Genomic DNA, 18,613 nt, shown 5'->3' with positions numbered 1-18,613 from the left:
GGAAATTCCATCCTTTGAAATGAGCCAAGCCCCAGGGCCAGGCATTTTGTGTCTGGTTTCTCACATGGTAGGACCTGACAGGTATACAGTAGATGCTCAATGCGTATTTCTCTCCTTCTTGCTCCTTCCCGGAATGTCTTGGGCCAAGGGCAGGCATGTGAACCCTGGTATCCCACTGGCCACTGTCTTTTCTTAAAGTGGTGAGTGAGATGGGCCTCGATTCTTGTCCCTGGGGCCCAGTCTGGCAGATTGGTGAGGGCTGGGCCACCTGCTGTCGGGGAAGAAGGAAGGAGGAAGGCCACAGGGCCTCTGCAAGCTTGCAGGATGTTTCTGGCGACAGATGGGAAAACTCCGAATGTGGGTGCTTTGCAAAACAATCCCTGCAGCCTCCACCAGCAAATGCTGTGAGGACAAATGTGCTGGCTCCAGTCAGGCAGACGTGGGTTTGCATCTCGCTCCCACCACCTGCTGATTGTGTGCCTTCGGGAAGTGGCTTGGCCTCTCTAAACTTTGGATTCTTCACCCATAAAATGGAGGTAACGCCAGTCCTGGGGGATTCAATGAGAGAATTCATGGGAAGTATGAATAGCCCAGTCCCTGGAGCAGATGCCAAATATTAAAGTATAGATACCATTACCTGGTCACAGATGTGGAAAATGTGGTCCAGCAAGTTTTCCAGGCTTCTGACAAGTAGTTATTGTCGGGGCGCCTGGGTGGCTCAGTCATTAAGCGTCTGCCTTTGGCTCAGGTCATGATCCCAGGGTCCTGGGATCGAGCCCCGCGTCGGGCTCCCTGCTCAGTGGGCAGCCTGCTTCTCCCTCACCCTCTCCCCCTGCCTGTGTTCCCTCTCTTGCTGTGTCTCTCTCTGTTGGATAAATAAATAAAATCTTAAAAAAAAACACAAAACAAGTAGTGATTGTCAGAGCTGGGGCTTGAATACAGGTCTGGGCACAGGATTAACTATCTTTATGGGGTAAGCCTAAAGTAAGCCTTGCAGTGGGGGATGCACATCTTAAGTCAGGCTCCCAAAGGGGTGAGCTTAAGTGTCCTGGTCCCATGTGAAGCCCCTCCCTAGGAAGGGGGAGCTCCAGCTCACTTAGCTATTGCTAGGCAGCCCAGAGGAGTTGTTAGGGTCCTTCACTGGGAAATCCTGCTCATCTCTCTAGGAGTCCTTTCTGAGAAGTAGATGGGCACTCAGTGTCCTCTCTAGGTGAGCGCCTGCCCATCATCAACTCAGATAATCGTCTGGTGGCTGAGATGAGGGCAAGTGGCCATGGGGAGGTATGGATTCTGTTCTTGTGAGGCCCAGCAAAAAGGGCATTTATGAGGCAGGGCCCTGGTGGGAGCCGGGTGGCTGGGGGTTGACAGGTCTGGGGGTGGGGGCAGTAAAACACCAGATGGTTTAGGTTACTGCTCGGCTAAAGGTCCAGTCCTGCAAGGGGCAGGAATCCCACTTTGATGGCTAGTTTGGGGGGGCAGGTGCATAACGTTCCTCACCCCAGAACTCCCATCAGGCTGTATTGGCTGGAGTCTATTTTTATGGGTGGAGGCCAGATCCCTCAAGTTCAGACAGACAATGAGAAGGTTAAATAGGTCATCTAATCTCATGACAAAGGGTCAGAATGGCACAGGGCCCTCCTGAACCCTTCCTAGGAGCAAGGACTCGCTGTCGTGGAGAAAATGTGCGCTTTGCAGACGGACGGCTCTGTGGGAATCTCGTCCTTCCCCAAGCATTGTTTTGTGACTTCAGGCAAGTCTTTTAATTTACCTAAACATTGGTTAGTCTGCAAAATAGTGAGAACGACATCGAGTTATCATGGGTGGTGATGCTGGTGGACTTCCATAAAAGCAGTGATCATAACTGACACCCACTCACAACTTTTGGAACACCTGGGTTGGCCTTGGCAAAGGGAAGCAGAATCAGCCGGGGTCCCTGCCCTCACGGAGCTTGGCATTTGTACCATCCCTAGTGGGATGAGGCTGCCCCACAAAAGCTCCTGGGTTCTGAGGGCTCCCCTGGGCTACATATGCAGAATCAGGGAGGGAGGGTCCCTTCGCCTCCTGAGGTCTTCTGTCTGTCTCCCAGGTGCGTATTTAGGGCCCATCTGCCATTGAAGAGGGTTCTCCCCAAATCCAGACTAGGACTTGTGGTCTGGCAGGTGTGAGGGGCAGGGGGGGCTCAGTGAGAATGGGCTTGCTGCTCTTGGTTCCCCATGTAGGGCAGAGTCTGATGTCAGGGCTCCTTTCGTTCTGCAGGGTCCCCAGGACTCGGCGATGACCCGACCTCTGCCCTCAGGGATGTTCTAACTCCCTGGATGCGCACAGGGTGACACTGAGGAGCCACACAGTTTCAATGTTGGTCTTGTAGGCACAAATGCCGGTCTGGTCGGGCCCAGGTGTACTGACAATAGCCCAAGAGGCCGGAGGAAAGCTTCTGGACCAGACTGATATCTCTGGGCCCCAGGGGAAATTGTGGAGGAAGGAGGTAGGTAGGCGATGGTGGTGGGAGGGGCCGAACCTTGGGGGAGATTGGGGGTGCTGCAGCCGGAGAAGGGCTTTCTCACTTATTCGTTCATTCAACAAACATGAATTGAGCACCTGCTCTGTGCCTGGAGTCCCATGCACTATCTGGCCACTGCCTTTTCTCAAAGCTGGATTCTTGTGCCTGGGTCCCAGTCTGCCAGAGGTTCGCCCAGGCCAGGCCACCTGCTGGCAGGGAAGGAGCAGGGAGGATGGCCAGTTGGGATTCAGCAGGAAACGAGACAGACAGACATCTCTGCCCTCATGGAGTGGACATTATCGCTAAGGGAGACACACAAGGTAGACAAGTAAGATACGTGTTTGATGGTGGCAAATGGTGAGACAGAGAAGCAAGGGATAGGAAATGTGTAGGAGATGCTGGGATTCAGATGGGTTGACCACGGAGGGCCTCATTTAGAAAGAGCATAGGAAAAACACCTGGAGAATGTGGGGGGAGAGGCCTGTATGCTTCTCTGAGGGAAGAAGATGAAAAGGCACCTTGTGGGACGTGGGGCGTGAGGAGGCCAGGCCAGCGGCCAGAGCTGTGTGAGTGAGGAGGTGGGCAGGAGGTAGAAGGCCAGAGATGAAGAGGGAGCGGGACAGGCGGGGCCCTCGGGGTGGTGGGAAGGCCGCTATGGGGAGGGGGGGGCAAGGGAGGGCTCTGGGCAGAGGAGTGGCAAGACCTGCCTTCGATGTTCACAGGCTCATTTTGGCTGCTCTCTTGAGAATAGGCTGTAGGGGGCAGGGCAGAAGCAGGGAGACCACGGAGGAGGCGGCCTCGGCAATCATCAAGACGTTTTGTTTCCCACTGTGCCGTCAGCACACGGCATGCTTCCTGGCACGGAGCAGGCCCTCAGCACATCCGTACTGAATGATGTGTGAATTAAGGATGCCCAAACACCAGTTCTCAGACTGGTGCGTGGGCTATGTGGAGAAGATGCAGAAAAACAGATCTTAGGCATTGCTGCCGGGGATCCGAATCCAAATGGTTTCTTTCTTTCTTCCTTCCCCCACCCTTTTTTTTAACTAACTAATTAATTATTTTTAAGATTTATTTATTTATTTGCGAGAGGGAGTGTGTGTGAGTGCGAGTGTGCAAGGGGTAGGGGAGGGGCAGAGGGAGAGAGAATCCTCAAGCAGACTCCCCACTGAGTGTAGAGCTCAATGTGGGGCTCGATCCCATGACCCTGAGATCATGACCTGAGCTGAAATCAAAAGTCAGATGATGCTTAACCGACTGAGCCACCAGGGTGCCCCTCCAATTGGTTTCTAATGGGAAAGAGGAATCTGGATGTTCAGTACAGTCTGCTGGTAATTCTAGGCATTGGGGCTGGCCTTCTGTGTCAGGAATACTCTGGCTGCAAGTAACAGAGACTGACCAACAGTGGCTTAAACAAAGAGGGTTTTCTTTTTATTTACAAGAATTCTGGATGATGGCTACTGGCATTGGGCTTGGTCAAATGATGACAGGGACAGTGCTCTGAGATTCTCTTGGCCTTTTCCTCATGTTAGCAAGATAATTGTTGTGGCTCCAGGCATCACATCCTCCATCAAGGCAGGAAGAATGGAGGGGCAGGGAGGTGTTACCCACATCTGCCTCTTTCATCAGAAAAGCATAAACTTTCCCAGAAGCCCCTGTAGACTTCCTCTTAAATTTCACTGGCCATACCTGGTCACATTCCCCCCCACCAAGCTGCAAAGGAGGCTGGAACCGTGGGAATTGGGATTTACAGCCTCCACAGTGGGAGGCAGCTAGAGAGAAGGGGAGTGCACGCGGGTGGCTGCCACAGCTCCACCGGACGATGTGGAGTGTCATCTCCATGGCTTGCCGCCTCCATGGAGCAGCTCTGGGGACCACTGAGTGCAATCTCAGCCATCCTCTCTGAGGGGCCTCCTCCATCCTGGATGCTCTGTCTTGCTTCTTTTTGTACGTCGGAACAACATGTAGACTGAGGGGGGAGACTTCTTTGGGGGAAATGGTGGTCTTTATTTGGGGACTGGGCTTTAGGATTGCGCTCACCTGGCAGACATCTAAAATAGCATTACCACATTCTCACCAAGACACGTTCAAGAGCCTTTTAGAGCCTGATTTACACACACACACGCGCATGCTTGTGCACACACACATGCGCACACGCAGACAGTATGTCTATTTACACTGGCAGGCACCCCACCCCGGAAAAGGGCACGTCTTTGGTCATCCTCAAACCACTTAGTTAGGAGTTAAGACCAGGATGACCCCTTTCCTCCTGAACATCCCACTTTTAGTCCAAGAATAAAATAGCATCCCAGCAGTAGCTTTTTCTGGCAGTTTTGGTGGGGGTGGGGGGGCAGTGTAAGGAGATGCTTTTCTAGAACTTCCCTATCACCTTAAATGATGGGTTTGCAAAACCAGAGGCAGGGATTTTAGTCTTCACGGGGTGGGGGCAGGGAGAAGAAACCAGCCTGGTTTATTCTCTAAATCTTTAACAATGGGCTAGAGGCAAAAGGTTGAAACATGTAGTCGCATGTGGGGAGGGATTTTTGAGGAAGAATGAGTGAATTCACTGGAGCTGGCTCAGGTGGTGGAAACCAAGCAGGGAGTGGGTGCAGGGGCTGGAAATGGGGACTCAAAGGAGCCTGTCTATCAGGGTAGCGGTGGGGTCTTCAGACCACTGTTAGTATTTCCAGAAGCCCACCGGAAATCACTGTATATTTGTTCTCCATAGGTTTCAGGAGAAGGTAAAATATATATATATATTTTTGGCCAGAAGTGCATCAGAACGGTGGGGTAAGAAAATGCAGGTTGGCAACGATATACCTCTCCAGTGACAATGGCAATTACATAACCGACATAATTTGCTGGGCAAATGTCTTCCCAGGCCTGGGGGCCCTGGAATGGGGTGGATAATGGAGAGCCCTTGGGGCCGCAGAGGCAGGGTGGGGAACCCCCAGGGCAGAGGTTCATGGCAGTTGGGGGGCAGAGGCGGCTTCGGGGATGATGTTTCCAGTATTTACTGTCCCTGGCTGCTTACAGTGTGGTCCTCAGACCAGCAGCCCAGGAGCTGGTTAGAAATGCAGAATCTCAGCCCCCACCCCAGATCTACTGAATCAGAAGTGGTCCTCTAACAAGATCCCCAGTGATTCGTAGGCACAATCAAGTTTGAGAAGCACTGTTCTGGACTTCTGGGAGCAGGAAGGCCACGGTCCTCATTAGATGTGGTTGCCAGGCCCAGACAGGGAGGCTGTGGAGAGGAGCAAGCAAAAGCGTGGGTGTGGGGGAAGCGGGCAAACTCCAAGAAGCTGTCCTTGTTAGTACTCTTGCAGCCTGGCAGGATGTGAGCCCTGAGGCTGCCTCGTGAGCTGCCCCGCCCTTCCTCCCGAGCGGCACTTGAACCACAGTCCCCTCCGCTGGCTTTCAGAGCAGGTGTTCAGAGATGCTCTGCTTAGCTGCCCCACACTTGGCCGCCGGGAAAACCACAGTCGGGGAAGTTTTCTGAGAGCAGGGAGCTGGGCCCCGTGGGGCCTGGGCAAAAGGGAGGGCTGGTCAGGCCAAAGAGGGGCCTTTCTCGCCTTCCCAATTCTGCCAGAAAAATCTCAGCAGAGCTCAGAAGCTCCTTCAGGGAGAGGTACCTTGGGAACGTTTTCTCGGCAGCAGCTTCGGTGAGTGCTCAGAGGGAAAAGCCTGGGAGCTTAGGGGCCTCCCAGCTTCTTGGTGGGTGGGAAGGAGGGCCCAGGCCCTCTGGGACATTTTCACAAGAGCAAGCATGAACATCACAGATGTCCCCAGGCTGGGGGCCCAGGGCTGCCAGATGCAGAAGGGCTGGAGGAGGGCATGGGGGCCAGGGGTGGGCTGCTCAGGCTGGGGCTTCAACGACCCTGCTCTACAGTGCTCTCTCTTCACTGGTTAGCGTGGCGATTCTCCGCAGGTTTTCCCTGACTTTGATAAATTCGGGGGCATGGTCCTCTTCCTTTTCTGGTGGTTTTTCCAGCTAATGGAGAGAAGAAGCAGAGGTGTAAAGTGGGTTGGGGGGTGGAATTCCTATTCCCCAAACCACAGTATTTGCACCAGGGATCCTCCCTGGGGAAACAGAACTGGGGATCAGCTTTGCCACCAGCCTGGTAGCTGGGGTGACAGAGCATGAGACTAAGTTTTCCCTGTGAAGCCTGGTGCAAATCGCTAGCTTCGGCTGGGCCTCAGGTTCCTCGTCTCTAAAATGGGAAAGCCACCTGGCTCGTGGGGTGGTAGTGAGAATGAAATCAGGATCAGCATGCGATAGATTGGGCTGATAAGGGAACTGAGGCTCAGAGAGGGGAGGCCACTGGCTCAAAGTCACACAGCAGAGGGAGTGGCAGTGTGAGGACTTGGGCCGGTGGTGGACTGCTGGTTGAGTCCTCGTTTTGCGTCATCTCCTCCCTCTTGCCAGCCGCGGCCACACGCAGGCTCCTGCCCCGGGGCCGGGAGACAGTCCCGGAGGAGGCTGGGGCCAGGGCTGGGCGCTCCCACCCACCTGGTTCAGCCTCTGCTGCCGTCTCAGCAACTCCTGCTCAAAGGGGCACTGCAGCCGCTTGGCCTCTAGCTCTTCCTTCTTCTTCTTGATGAGCTGGTTCCGCCTGCGGTGCTCCAGGACACGCTGCAGCTCCGGCTTGCTGTCCACGCCCAGGCCCCTGGGTGGGGGGAGCCGTCAGGAGACCCCAACTTCCCCCCACCCCAGCCTCAGGGCCGCACCCTGTAGTGACACCAACCTATGCCCTTGTGTTGTACAGCCCCCTGGCAGCCCCGGGAAGGGGTCCCATTCCTGACCCCTTATACGGAGGCTCCTAGGACTTAAGACACCAGCCCAAGTCACAGCTGCGAAGGGGCTGAGTGAGGAGGCTTTGTACTCAGGCTGTCTGATGGCAGAGACCAGATTTTATGTCATTTCTGGTTATGTGCCCAGGATAAGTTTCTAGAGGTGGGATTGCTGGGTCAGGCTCTTTTAAAAGATTTTGGATACATATTTCCATCTGCCCCTTAGGAAAGGTTCTCCAACTTATACTCTGTATCAGTGTACAAGAGCATCTATTTCTCCCCGCCATCACCATCCAGTCTTTTTATATTTGAGAATCTGGTAGGCAAGAAATAAGATCTGGTTTTCATGTGTGTGTTCTCTTAGTTACGTGGAACAATAGCCTTTGAGATGTGCACCAGTCATTTGCATTTCTTCTTTTATGAACTGACTATACCTATCTTTGTTCATTTTTTGTTCCATATGGATTTTTAAGTGATATGTACATATTTTTTGTGGGTTTTATATTGCAAATGTTTCCCTGATTTGTCTTTAGGCTTTTGTCTTTTCTACGGTGGTGATGTCTTTTGACATTAAAAGGGATGACACTAAAAAACGTTTGGAGAAAATGCACATGATATACTAAGCAAGAAAAAAAGAGCCCACGGAAGATAGAAAATGACACCTGCTGGAAGGTCTTGCACAAAGCTGAAAATTGAAGGAGTCCTAGCCCCCGCCAATACCAGAACGTGCCAGTAGAGGGAGCTTCAGGGGCGCCGCTGCCTTCCTCCTGGTGCTAGCCAGCTGGGCGGTATTTCCCAGGCCTCCTCCCCATTCCCTACATTACTGAGTCCCAGACCTGCCACCTCAAGCCTGACTCTTTCATTGCACCCTGGTCTCCCTGGTCCACTCATCCTCCAACCTCTCCCCGTGATTGTAACACCCCTGCTTGAGACCCTTTCCTGGTCAACACATCTCCTCTGGCCAACCTCAAAGTCAATGCTGCAAACACCCTGAGCTACTTGTGTTTCCTGTCTCTTTGCACATGCTCTTCCCTTTGCTGGGAACATACTTGCTTCCACCAGCTGATGCCCACCCCTAGTCTGGCTGACTCCTGCCCACCCTTCAGGCTTCAGCTGAGGCATCCTCTCCTCCGTGAGGTCACCTTGGACCACTCCCAGGTGCGTCCTCTGAGCTCCCAGGCCCATTTATACCCTCATTATAGCATGTGATTATGCATCCATCCCCACTGTGAGGGCAGGAACTGGGTCCCATTCCTTCTTGTACCCCAGGTCTGGACACAGTGCCTGGCACATAGTAGGTGCTCAGTAAATGTATGTGGAGGGCAGGCATGAGTGGGTAGCTGGGAGGGAGAGCAGGGCTCTTGGGGACCACCAGTGACTAGACCTTCACAGTTTGTGTGGGTGACTATGTGGGGTACCCTCAGCCCTCCTCAGCCTCCGGGAGACCCAGCATGACCATGGGGGCCTTCTACAAGGAGCACCTCTGCAAGGCCCAGCAGGCTTGAGGAGATGCTTGCCAGGCGGAGGCAACCGAGCTCCATTCCCACCTTCTATGGTTCATGAGCAGCTCTCGGTGCAGCTCCTGGTGGCTCCGGGAGGCCTTCACAGGGTTCAGCAGCTTCTTGGGCTTGATGAGCTCTGGGTTCCTTTCTCTGTATTCGGGCCGGGCCATCAGTCCCCCGATGTCTGCCCGCTCCCTCTGGATCTCTGAGTACATTGAGGCTGTAGAGACAGGTGGGGGTGGAGGTTGGTCAGAGCGGGGTCTACAATCTCACCCACCCCTGTGGGGCACAGATGAAGGCTTTTGATGTTAGATGGACTTTGGCCATCTGCTGCTGTACAGTCCTGGGCTGACTACCTGACCTTCTGAGCCTTGGTCTCATTTGTGAGATGGAAATAATTGAACCTGTGTACAGGGTTGTTGTAAGGATTGGAGATGCTGTCTGTAAAGTGGGGTGTGGGGGTGAAATGATACTGGGGTACAAAATATGGGTTGACACATGCATATGTTTTTGGCCTGACTGGAGAAAATGATATACTTTTAAAAGAATTATGTTTGAGTTTCTGTTTTTCAGTGGGCTTTAATCAAAAAAAGAAAAGATACTTAAAAAGAGCAGTATGCACTTGTTAAATTTGGATGAACATAGTGATCAAAAGGAATCTTCACCCCGTATTGTCCAGTTTCCTTTTCCATCATTCCAAATTCTCTGTGGAAGCATCCAGCTTTTCAGTTTCTCCAGATCAAAGAGGAAAGTATGAAATCCCAGAATGGCTATGTCTCTAATTACAAAGTGATGGTTGTCATCTTTAATGCAGATATCGGGCTTCTTGATGGCCTCACTTCCCCCACAGCAGCTTGAAATTTGTCAATTTACTTGAAATTCAGGCGAAGGGCTCCCTCCCCTACAAGTTGGCTCTGTATTCTTGCAATGCCTCAAAGCAAGCTTGTGTGTGTGTGTGTGTGTGTGTGTGTGTGTGTGTGTGTGTAAGACAGAGACAGAGACAGAGAAAGGAAGACTTCTTAAGAAGAAGTCTCCAGGGGATGACACAGCCTGGCCATCAGCTTCTTTTAGTAATTCAAGTGAAAATTGAGGCACTGGTTCTGTTCCCTTCATGAACAGAACCTGCTTTTCTGAGTTTGAACCTCTACTATATGCCAAGCAGCGGCATAAATAGGAGTTCTCCAAGTAAACTAGCTAGGGATGGTGGTGTGCACAAAAACCTGCAAGTAGGTAATAGCTCGGTGGGGTTGGAAAATGCAGGAGGAGGGGGGCGGTAGGGTGTAAATTGCAAGGTGACATGTCAAGGAATGTCGGCATCAAAGGGGAGATTATGTTTTGTAAATGGTGGCTTACCAGACACATGTTTGGCATTTCTATTATTACCCATTGCAGGGTGCTGTTTGGAGGATTAAGTGAGATCACATTTGTAAAGGTGCTGTGTAAACTGGAAAAAGTGTTAATTATTACAAGATATTTTGGAAGTAGCCAGATGAAGTGTCAGAGCATAAAACATATCTGCTAATTTTTTTTTCTTGAATTCACATCCTCAGAACTTTTTCTAAAATGATGAATTCTAATTAATTATCTTTCTTCTCTTTCTTCATAAGGCTGTTTGTTTTCAGGTTCTATCCTTCCCAACTCTTTGGTTTTTAGAGATTGTGGTAGTATTTGATAGTTAAAAATGGGCACTTGACAAAATAAACAATTGGCTATATCAGCTCCCTCATCTTTTTTTTTTTTAAAGTAAACTCTACACCCAACGTGGGGCTTGAGCTCATGACCCCAAGATCAAGAGTCGCATGCTCTACCAACTGAGCCAGCCAGGTGCCCCTAAAAATGTGCATACTTTCTTAGTCTGGGGGCTTACGTTGTCCGGGACCAACGGGCAATAGAATACCCTGATTCAGACTGGAGTTTGGGGAATTTCCCCCCCTTCTGCTGCCTATTCCCATTACCAGTTCCCACCAAACCTTTATCTGAGCAATTTTCAGCTATCCTCTTTACTTCCTAAGTGCTCAGCTCTCATCCTATCCAGCCCATTATCACACCATACTTAAGTAACTGCTGCAGCTCCTTGGTTACTAATCCTTCCTGTAGTCCTTTTGTGTCCCCCAACCTTCCAGAACGTCATAATTTTCATGAGTCACACCATCTTTGAAGTAACTAACTATATTGTATGTTACCAGAGCCATAAGGCAGGAAACAAATACATTGTATAACTTTAGGAAAAGGGAGGGCAGAATTAATTTGCTTAAGATATCAACTACATACCCAGAATTCCCAAGTGGATTAATAGAAAAACACTTGGAACTAATGAGACAATTCAGTGGCGTGGCCAGATACAAAGTAAGTACACAAAACCAAGAGCTCCTGCATAACAGGAATGACCATTGAGGAAGTACACAATAAAATTTTTCGTTCATTCTACAATATGTTTTGAGTTCCTACAATTTGCTAGGTTTCATGGTAGATACCGGACGCACAGAGGTGAACTAAGCAAACGAGGTTCCTGCTCTCACAGAGCTGACATTCTATTAGGGAGGCAGACAGTAAACATGTACACATACCAATCAAAACAAATGATTGCAAATTGCCACGAGCCCACTGAAGGAACCGGGGGCCTGGGATAGAGACTAACAGGAGGGCCCACCTTCAGCCAGGTGCACTGGGAGGGTCGCTCTGAGGAGGTGACATTTCAGATCTGAGGATTGAGAAGAAGGAGGGGAGGCTGTTTGGGGCAGAGGGAAGGAACAGCCTGTGTGACTCATGTACCTTGAACAAGCTTAGTCTGTTCAGGGAACAAAAAAGCACAGTGTGTCTGGAGTGGCGTGAGTGAGTGACGGGAAGAGTGTTTGGTGTGAGGGTGGATGGTGGGTTCAAGTTGGGGAAAGAGCGCGTCTCATTTGATTTTTTAAAAAGGTCATTCTCTCTGGTGTGTGGGGGAAACACTGTCAGCAGGTTTTGGGAAATTTTTATAGGACTCTGGTTTCTTTGACTTCCACGGGGCACTCGCTGTCTCTCCTTCCTGTTAAATTTCAGAGGAAAAGCCTCTGATTGGCGGGGCTGAGACTCTTCACCCCATAGGTCACCAGCCAGCCCACTGGGGCCAGGCTGCACCGTGGCTGCGGGACCCTTTCCGCTGAGTCCTGCTTGGAAGAGGGACCCTCTATGTGTGCAGCCAGTCCTGCACCCAGGTCCAACCAGTGACCAGCTCTGGCTCCAAGCCTGTTTGTTTATTTTATTTTTTAAATGAAATCAGCATGTAGTTGTGGGGTTGGTGTCCTCCTGAGCCTTGGGCGGTGAGGTGGTTCAGGCAGGGATCCTGAAGGATGTGTTGGTTCTTCCGGCCAAAACTGCAGGCTGGGAAAACCGCTGCCTTTGCCAGCTCCAGAAGTGACAGGTGTGAGGTCTGTGGACACGCGTGTGGGGGCCCTCCAGGGCTCAGAGAGCCACTAAGCCAGCCTTCCTGCCTTTTAGTTTAATTAAGAGCCCCCCTCCCCCGTTTAGAAGGGCCTCACACAGGTGCTGCAACCACAGGGGCTGCTCAACAAAGCCCAGATGCTAGGCCAAGAAAATCCGGGCTGCCCTTGGGGGGAGGGGGCAGGTGGGCCTCCTGAGCAGAGCTGGGGTCCAATCCCCGGGCTGCTCTGGCCAGGTCTGGCAGGCAGCTGGGGTGTCCTGAGAGATCAGAGACCCTCAGATCTGATGATGGGGGCAGAGTGTGAGGTCGCCTCTGAAAAGACAGAGATGAAGGCCCAAGGGAAGAGGTGGCAGAGAAGAGGAACAGGCCAATGGAGGGGAAAGTTAAAAGGCTAGTGAAGATCCTTCACTGCTTGTCAAAGAAATGCGGAATGAAGCTTAGGTATATAGACACCGGAGCCCTAGGGACCTGGATTTGAATGTTGGCTCTGTCCCTTCTTAGCCTCGGGCAAGTTTACCTCTCCTCTGCAGCAGGAGTCCACAAACTAAACCTCTGGACCAAATTCAACCGCTTTGGAACACAGCCTCGCCCACTCATTACGTCCGGTCTACATGGCTGCTTTTGCGAGAACAGCAGAGTCCAAAAGGTGCAACAGCTGCCCTTGTTCAGCGTCCTTCTTCATGACATTGCTGCCAAATAAACGAGGGGACATAGCACAGAGCTGAAGCTCAATAGAGCTACTTAGCTGGGCAGCCAAATACAGCAAGGCAGGTTGTGCACTGCACAACTGTAGGGCCTCACTCCTGTAAATTAAACTATGAGTGCAGCCCCTGGAATTGCACAGTGTGGCCACCCTATTAGCTCTTATTAACAATTACTAATAAATTCCAGTCCTAGTCTTAGAGCTTTCTTATCCTCTTTAAAAACAGCACTGATTTCATCAGTGGCTCTTAACCCTAGCTACGTATTGGCATCACCAGAGGAAGTTTTAAAAATACCAATGCCTGAGTGGTACCCCAGGGATTCTGATGTCATTGGCCTGGGAGGGCAGCCTGGACTTTGGGATTTTAAAAAGCTCCCCCAATGATTCCAATAGTCAGGCAGCTTTGTAAACCATGGCGTTATTAAAAAAAAAAAAATCAATCTTTGCTGAGTGATTTCAGCTGCCTGATTGACCGGTTATGGTGGGCAGGTGTGGTTAAGGTCATAGTTCTTAGCCACTGGGTGACCTTGGATGGGTCTTAATCTCGAGGACTCGCTTCCTGTGTAAAATCATGATGCTGTGAAGACGGGATGAGCTGAGAGGGGCAGGCACAGCCAGTAGGTGACAGCTAAATTGAATGTCTTGCATGACTGCAAGATGGGCAAATCTCGCCTACTCTGCAGACGGTGGGACGGCATCTTTGGGGGTAGGGTGGGGTGGGTAGTAAAAGGTCAGGGGAGAGATTGGCAGCTTCTCCCTTGGTTCTTCCCTGTTTCTGCTGATAACCCAAGAAGTCCCACAGTTCCTCCCCAGGGGCCCTGCAGACACCAGCCCCATGCCAGGCAAGGCTCAGCTGGGATCAGTAACCAGTAAGTGCTCCCAGGCTGAGCCCACCTGCCGCTGGGGCATGTATGACTGATGTTAGAGTGGTGGCTTTGAAACTGAGCAAACCACCCTGGCCACAGGAGAGCAATGAGGAGAGACTGAAGGGAAGTGGCAGTGGTGGAGACCCAGGTCCCAGTGGATCTTGAGCTGTCTAAGGCCTTCATGTCCCCTTCATCTGCCTCTCTGCCCTGGTAGCTCTGGTTCTGTCTTTGATGGCATCAGTTATAACACATGACACATGAGCCAGTCAAGCTGCAAGGTTAAGGCAAATGTTTTGGAGGAGACAGACTGGGTTTGGAACATGGTAGGTTGCTCCTTACTTGCTGTGTCACCTTGGGCAAATAGCTTCACGTCTCTGAGCCTCTGTTCAATGGGGATAATGGCCATACCTACTCGAGGGGCTGTTTAGAGGGTGAAACGATAAAATGTGCATGTCGTGGTTAGTCCAGTGCCTGGCACAGTGATGCTCACAGAAGGCAAACTTCCCTCCTTTCCTGAGGGGACCTGTGGTGAGCATTCAGCATTCGGTGAAGGCTCACTCACCTGCTTCTGGATCTCACAGTTGCCCTGGGAGGCTGTCAGCTGTACTGTTTTATTATGCCTGTTTTGTAGATGAGAAAGCTGTGCCGGAGGTCTGGCAGCTGGAGAACTCCTAGCTCAAGGGAAATCCAGACTCACCGGGGAGCCCCAGCCCAGCCCTCACTGCCTTGGGCTTGAGCCAGAATCCACAGGCCTGTCTGCCCAGGGGCTGGCCTTTGTTTAGGATGGGGCCAGCTGGTGGCCTTCCCTCCCCGGGTGTTGGTCAGAGTCTTCCCTGTTCTCCCTCCCTGCACCCTTGTTCCTTATTACCATTCAAGCTGCGGGTTCAGAACACACCTGGGACCTTCTTGCCTCAACACTTCAAGAGGTGGGAAGGGTAGAGGAGGAGAGAGGCTTTTTAAATAACCACTGGCAAAGGAGAGAGAGATGTTCAATGCAAATGACAAGCACAGCCTCGGCCACCAGATTTCCCAGCCCCTTCTTGCTTTTTTTCCTCCCAGTAAGGAATGTGCCCTTTTGTGTTTCACTGACCGGAGACCGAAGAACAATGTTCTTGGTGGCCCCTGCCTGGAATCAGAGCTCCTTGTTCATTTGGAGGCAGCTCCCCCCCCCCCCCCCCCCCCCCCGGAAATGGTTCAAAAGTCCTAACCATTTTGCCTTGAGTCCACCGTGACCTCCCAGCTTGTGAGGAGGTCTGGGTGGGCATTCAGGGGTTTGAATCAATTCCATAGTAGAGTCCGGAGCTGGACACGGAAGGCCCTTAGCCAGGCTGGTGCAGAGTGGAGGGCAAGTGTCAGCAGGCCAGGTATTCCTGCCGGCCCACCAGTGGCATGATGCCAGCCATTCTACTCGGGAATATGCCTCCAGGGGATCGATCCTGGCAGGTACTTACCACTAGCGGAGCTAAGTGCCACTCAGGATCCCAGCCCCTGGGGACGGAGCTCTTGGGGCTGCTCACAGCCGGGGGAACCAGCCAGGTTTGGCAGCAGTTCCAAAAAGTGACACACCAAACCCCTGATTTCCATCTCAGTCCCAGGCTTGCCTCTCCTGCAAGGGGCTAGAGCCACATTCACCAGGCGGTTACCACGTTACCACGCACGTGGGCTGCCTGTGTGCGAAGCCCCTTGCAGCCAGAGCTGGGGAAGTTGGCCCCACAGACTGGGGAGGTGGCTACTGTTGGCCACCCCATTCCACAGATGAAGGAAGGGAGGCTCTGAGGGGTCATCTAACTTCCCCAGATCACACAGCCAGTGAAGGAAGGAGCTCGAATTGAAGCAGGGAGCTCTGTCTCATGCCAAGACCTGGGGTCTCTGACTTCAGCCCTGCGGCACCCCGGCCTATTGTCTGTCTAGTAATGAGGATTAAACCCGCTACTCTGTGTGATAAAGGACTTGGGTGGGGGACAGAGCCCAGGTCCCCCAGCTCCAACAGCTCAGCTCCCCTGCCCTGGGGCTCCACAGCCCTTTGGCCCTCGCACCTCCTCCCACACGGCCCCTAGCTCCACAGCAAGGGAAACAGAAGAGAAATGGTCTTACTTCTCAGCTGCGTCTCCGGGCAGGGCAGGGAACTCGGGAGCCGCGGCTGGGTCCCTCACTCCGCTGGGAAGTCCCAGGCGAGCAAGGAGGGCCGCCTCTGAAGGGCGGTTCTTACAACCCTGGGGATGGCGGGCGGCTGCAGTGTGCCAGTGAGTGAGGCAGCTCTGCATTCCTGTTTATTCTGGTATCAATAAAAAGGAACTGTTACTATAGTAACAGATATTTCACTTGGTGCGCGGCCACTTCCACAATGCGGAACACCGCGTCCAAGCCACATGCCCGAGAGGCACAAGTAAATACCTATTTGGTCCGCTTGTGGAGACGGAGAACCCTGCCAAGCTTTATCTGAGCTGGGTGGCTCGCACAGAGGCATTTCCCTTGTTTCCAATGGGAGGGTCAGTGAGAGTGCATTCCAGAGCCTCCCCAGGAGAGGGGGAGCCGAGCATCCGCCCCCCCCCCCCCCGCAGTGCCCAAGGCTTTGGGAGGAAACCGGGCTCTGAGGTGGGAAGGGAGGGCGAACAGACATGGGTTCAGTTCTTGGTCATCCACTGGGTCAGGATCTCCATACATCTTATTTACTCCACACTCTGAACTTCAAATGAACTTCAGAGAGGAGCAACGGGAGTTTGCACAGTTGAGAGTGTGAGGAAGGTAGAAGCTGGTGGGATCTGGGCCGGAGCAGGCCCTGGAGTCTGCCCAGCGGGGCTCAGGCACCAGCCCCTTTGGTGAAGGGTCTTGTTTGGCTGCAAGGCCGTGGAGCCCAGGATGTACATCAACCATGAATAGGGGCATTGTGCCCTCTTTGGCCTATGTCATTAATTTGACTGACATTTGTCGAGCACCTACTGTGTTCCTGGCCCTGTTCCCAGTGCTGGAGGTACAGTGTGAATGACAGCCTCGGGCTCAGGGAACCTGTATTCATGGGTAGGGGGGGGTCAGACTAAAAAGGAGACAAACCAGAAACTTTGACCTGTGATGAAAGTCGGGCTGAAAGTAAGGCTGGGTGAGGTAGAGGGGAGGGGCTGAGCTCGGGAAGGGTGCACACAGAGGCGCTGACCTTTTAGGGAGGCCTGGGTGGTGAGAAGGAGTCAGCACTGTGATGTCCGTTCCCATACGAGAGCATTCCAGGGAGTGGGCAGAGCCAGTGGAAAGGCCCCGGGGTGGGAGTGAGTTTGATATGGTGGAAGAAGGCCAGTGGGGCCGGAGTGTTGGCATGAGGGGGAGGTGGGGCTTGGGGTTGAACAGGGAAGTAGGGGGCAGGTAGTGCATGGCCTGAGAGGCTTGACCAAGCCGGCCATTCTGGAGCCGCTTAAATAAACCTAGAGGGTCATGAATTCTTGGGTATAAAACAATTTTCCAGAAACAACACATGTTCCATTTTGTTCCTTCTTCCTAAATTCTGCCTCTCTTGAAGTACTTTGAATGGTATCCTGCCCAGACTTCCTATCCTGCTGTGGCTTAATTTACTAAATTCTGGTGGTGAAAGACTGCCATTAAATTCTTGTCAAGCCACTCTTTGTTGCCACATGTTGTCTCACTGTGCAAATGGTTCTTCTAGGCATTTCCCAGGGCCCATAGCGGCTGATCTGAACCAATCCAGGTGCCCTCCAGCAGCAGGGGGAAGAGGAGGGAGCCTGGGGAACTGACAGCTTCCGTTCCCCACCTGGAGAAGACAGAGCCCCCTACTCCAGCTTACTCCAGGGGAGCAGACTCTGAGAGTCCCCATGCCAGCAATGACCTTCATCTCTACTTTGTATTCTCTTTATTGGAAGACTCTGATGGCAGCCCCAGAGCAATGGAGAGCCAAGGAGGGTGGGCAGGCATCCCCCAAGCTTGGGCGCCATTTTCCCCAGGCAGCTGGGACTCACTATGTCTCTTCCATTAAAGCTCTTCTCACAGTCCAACCTGTGTACAAACCCGTCAGGCTCACCCACCAGACTGCCGGGCTGGGACTTTACCTTATCCTTCTTAGTATTCCCTGTCCCAGTACCAAGGTGCTCAATAACTATTGTTGACTTATACACACCAAAGACATTGACACTCCTATTTATTTAATTTTCAAGATTCAGAAGTTAGTACGTATAGTACCTAGAGGACCAGTCTGGAGGCATATATAATGAACTGCTAAAGTGGACTTGGGTGGGGGACAGAGCCTGGGTCCCCCAACTCCAAAAGCTCAGCTCCCCTGCCCCGGGGCTCCATGGCCCTCTGGCCCTTGCACCTCCTCCCACATGGCCCCTAGCTCCACAGCAAGGGAAACAAAAGAGAAATGGTCTTACTTCTCAGCTGTGTCTCTGGGCACCAGCCCCTTTGGTGAAGGTCTTGGTTGGCTGCAAGGCCATGAAGATCAATGTTCTAGATCAATGTATCTCAAATGTCATGACTAGCCATCATTTGTGAGATGAGTGTTAAAATGGAATTAAAATGGGCCATCTCCCGGATTGCTGTATTAGAACTTATGAGGGAGGGGCCCATAAATTTGGATTTTTAACACATCCCCCTGGGGATTTGTTTATCTCTGGGAGTTTGAGAACCACTATTCTATGGCATGAAATTACAGGCCCTTCTCCTTAGTCACAATATTTCTCTCATGTTTGTGGTTTAAACAGAAAACCAAGCATACATTGCTTTTGCTCTCAGGAAACAATAAAGATTAAAAATATGAGAAAGAGCAACCTTTTCTGACCACCTATAGTTATGATTCACATCTGGTTCAGTCATGTCCGTTTTGCATAT

General features: G+C 52.0%; 1 protein-coding gene across 3 annotated transcripts in view; it reads right to left on the bottom strand.

Annotated features, from left to right (window-relative positions):
* Positions 1-3,909: 3,909 nt before the first annotated feature.
* FAM107A (family with sequence similarity 107 member A) overlaps positions 3,910-18,613 on the bottom strand; it is a 51,619-nt gene continuing 36,915 nt past the window's right edge. For 2 of the 3 annotated variants that reach the window (XM_034997873.1, XM_034997874.1), the window contains 3 exons: positions 8,839-9,013; positions 7,011-7,167; positions 3,910-6,491 (listed from right to left, as the gene is read on the bottom strand). In XM_034997873.1, the coding sequence (XP_034853764.1) occupies positions 6,384-6,491; positions 7,011-7,167; positions 8,839-9,013 (440 nt within the window). In that variant the 3' untranslated portion in view covers positions 3,910-6,383. Of the gene's footprint in view, positions 6,492-7,010; positions 7,168-8,838; positions 9,014-15,877; positions 16,065-18,613 lie in introns of those variants that run through there. The other variant, XM_034997875.1, reaches the window with a different exon arrangement.

The sequence above is a fragment of the Mirounga leonina genome, unplaced genomic scaffold (genome assembly GCF_011800145.1).
Source record: "Mirounga leonina isolate KUSES-001 unplaced genomic scaffold, KU_Mleo_1.0 Mir_94, whole genome shotgun sequence".
NCBI classification, from domain to species: Eukaryota; Metazoa; Chordata; class Mammalia; order Carnivora; family Phocidae; genus Mirounga; species Mirounga leonina.
Note: the sequence above shows the minus strand (reverse complement) of the source record. Positions and strands in the feature narration are given on the sequence as shown.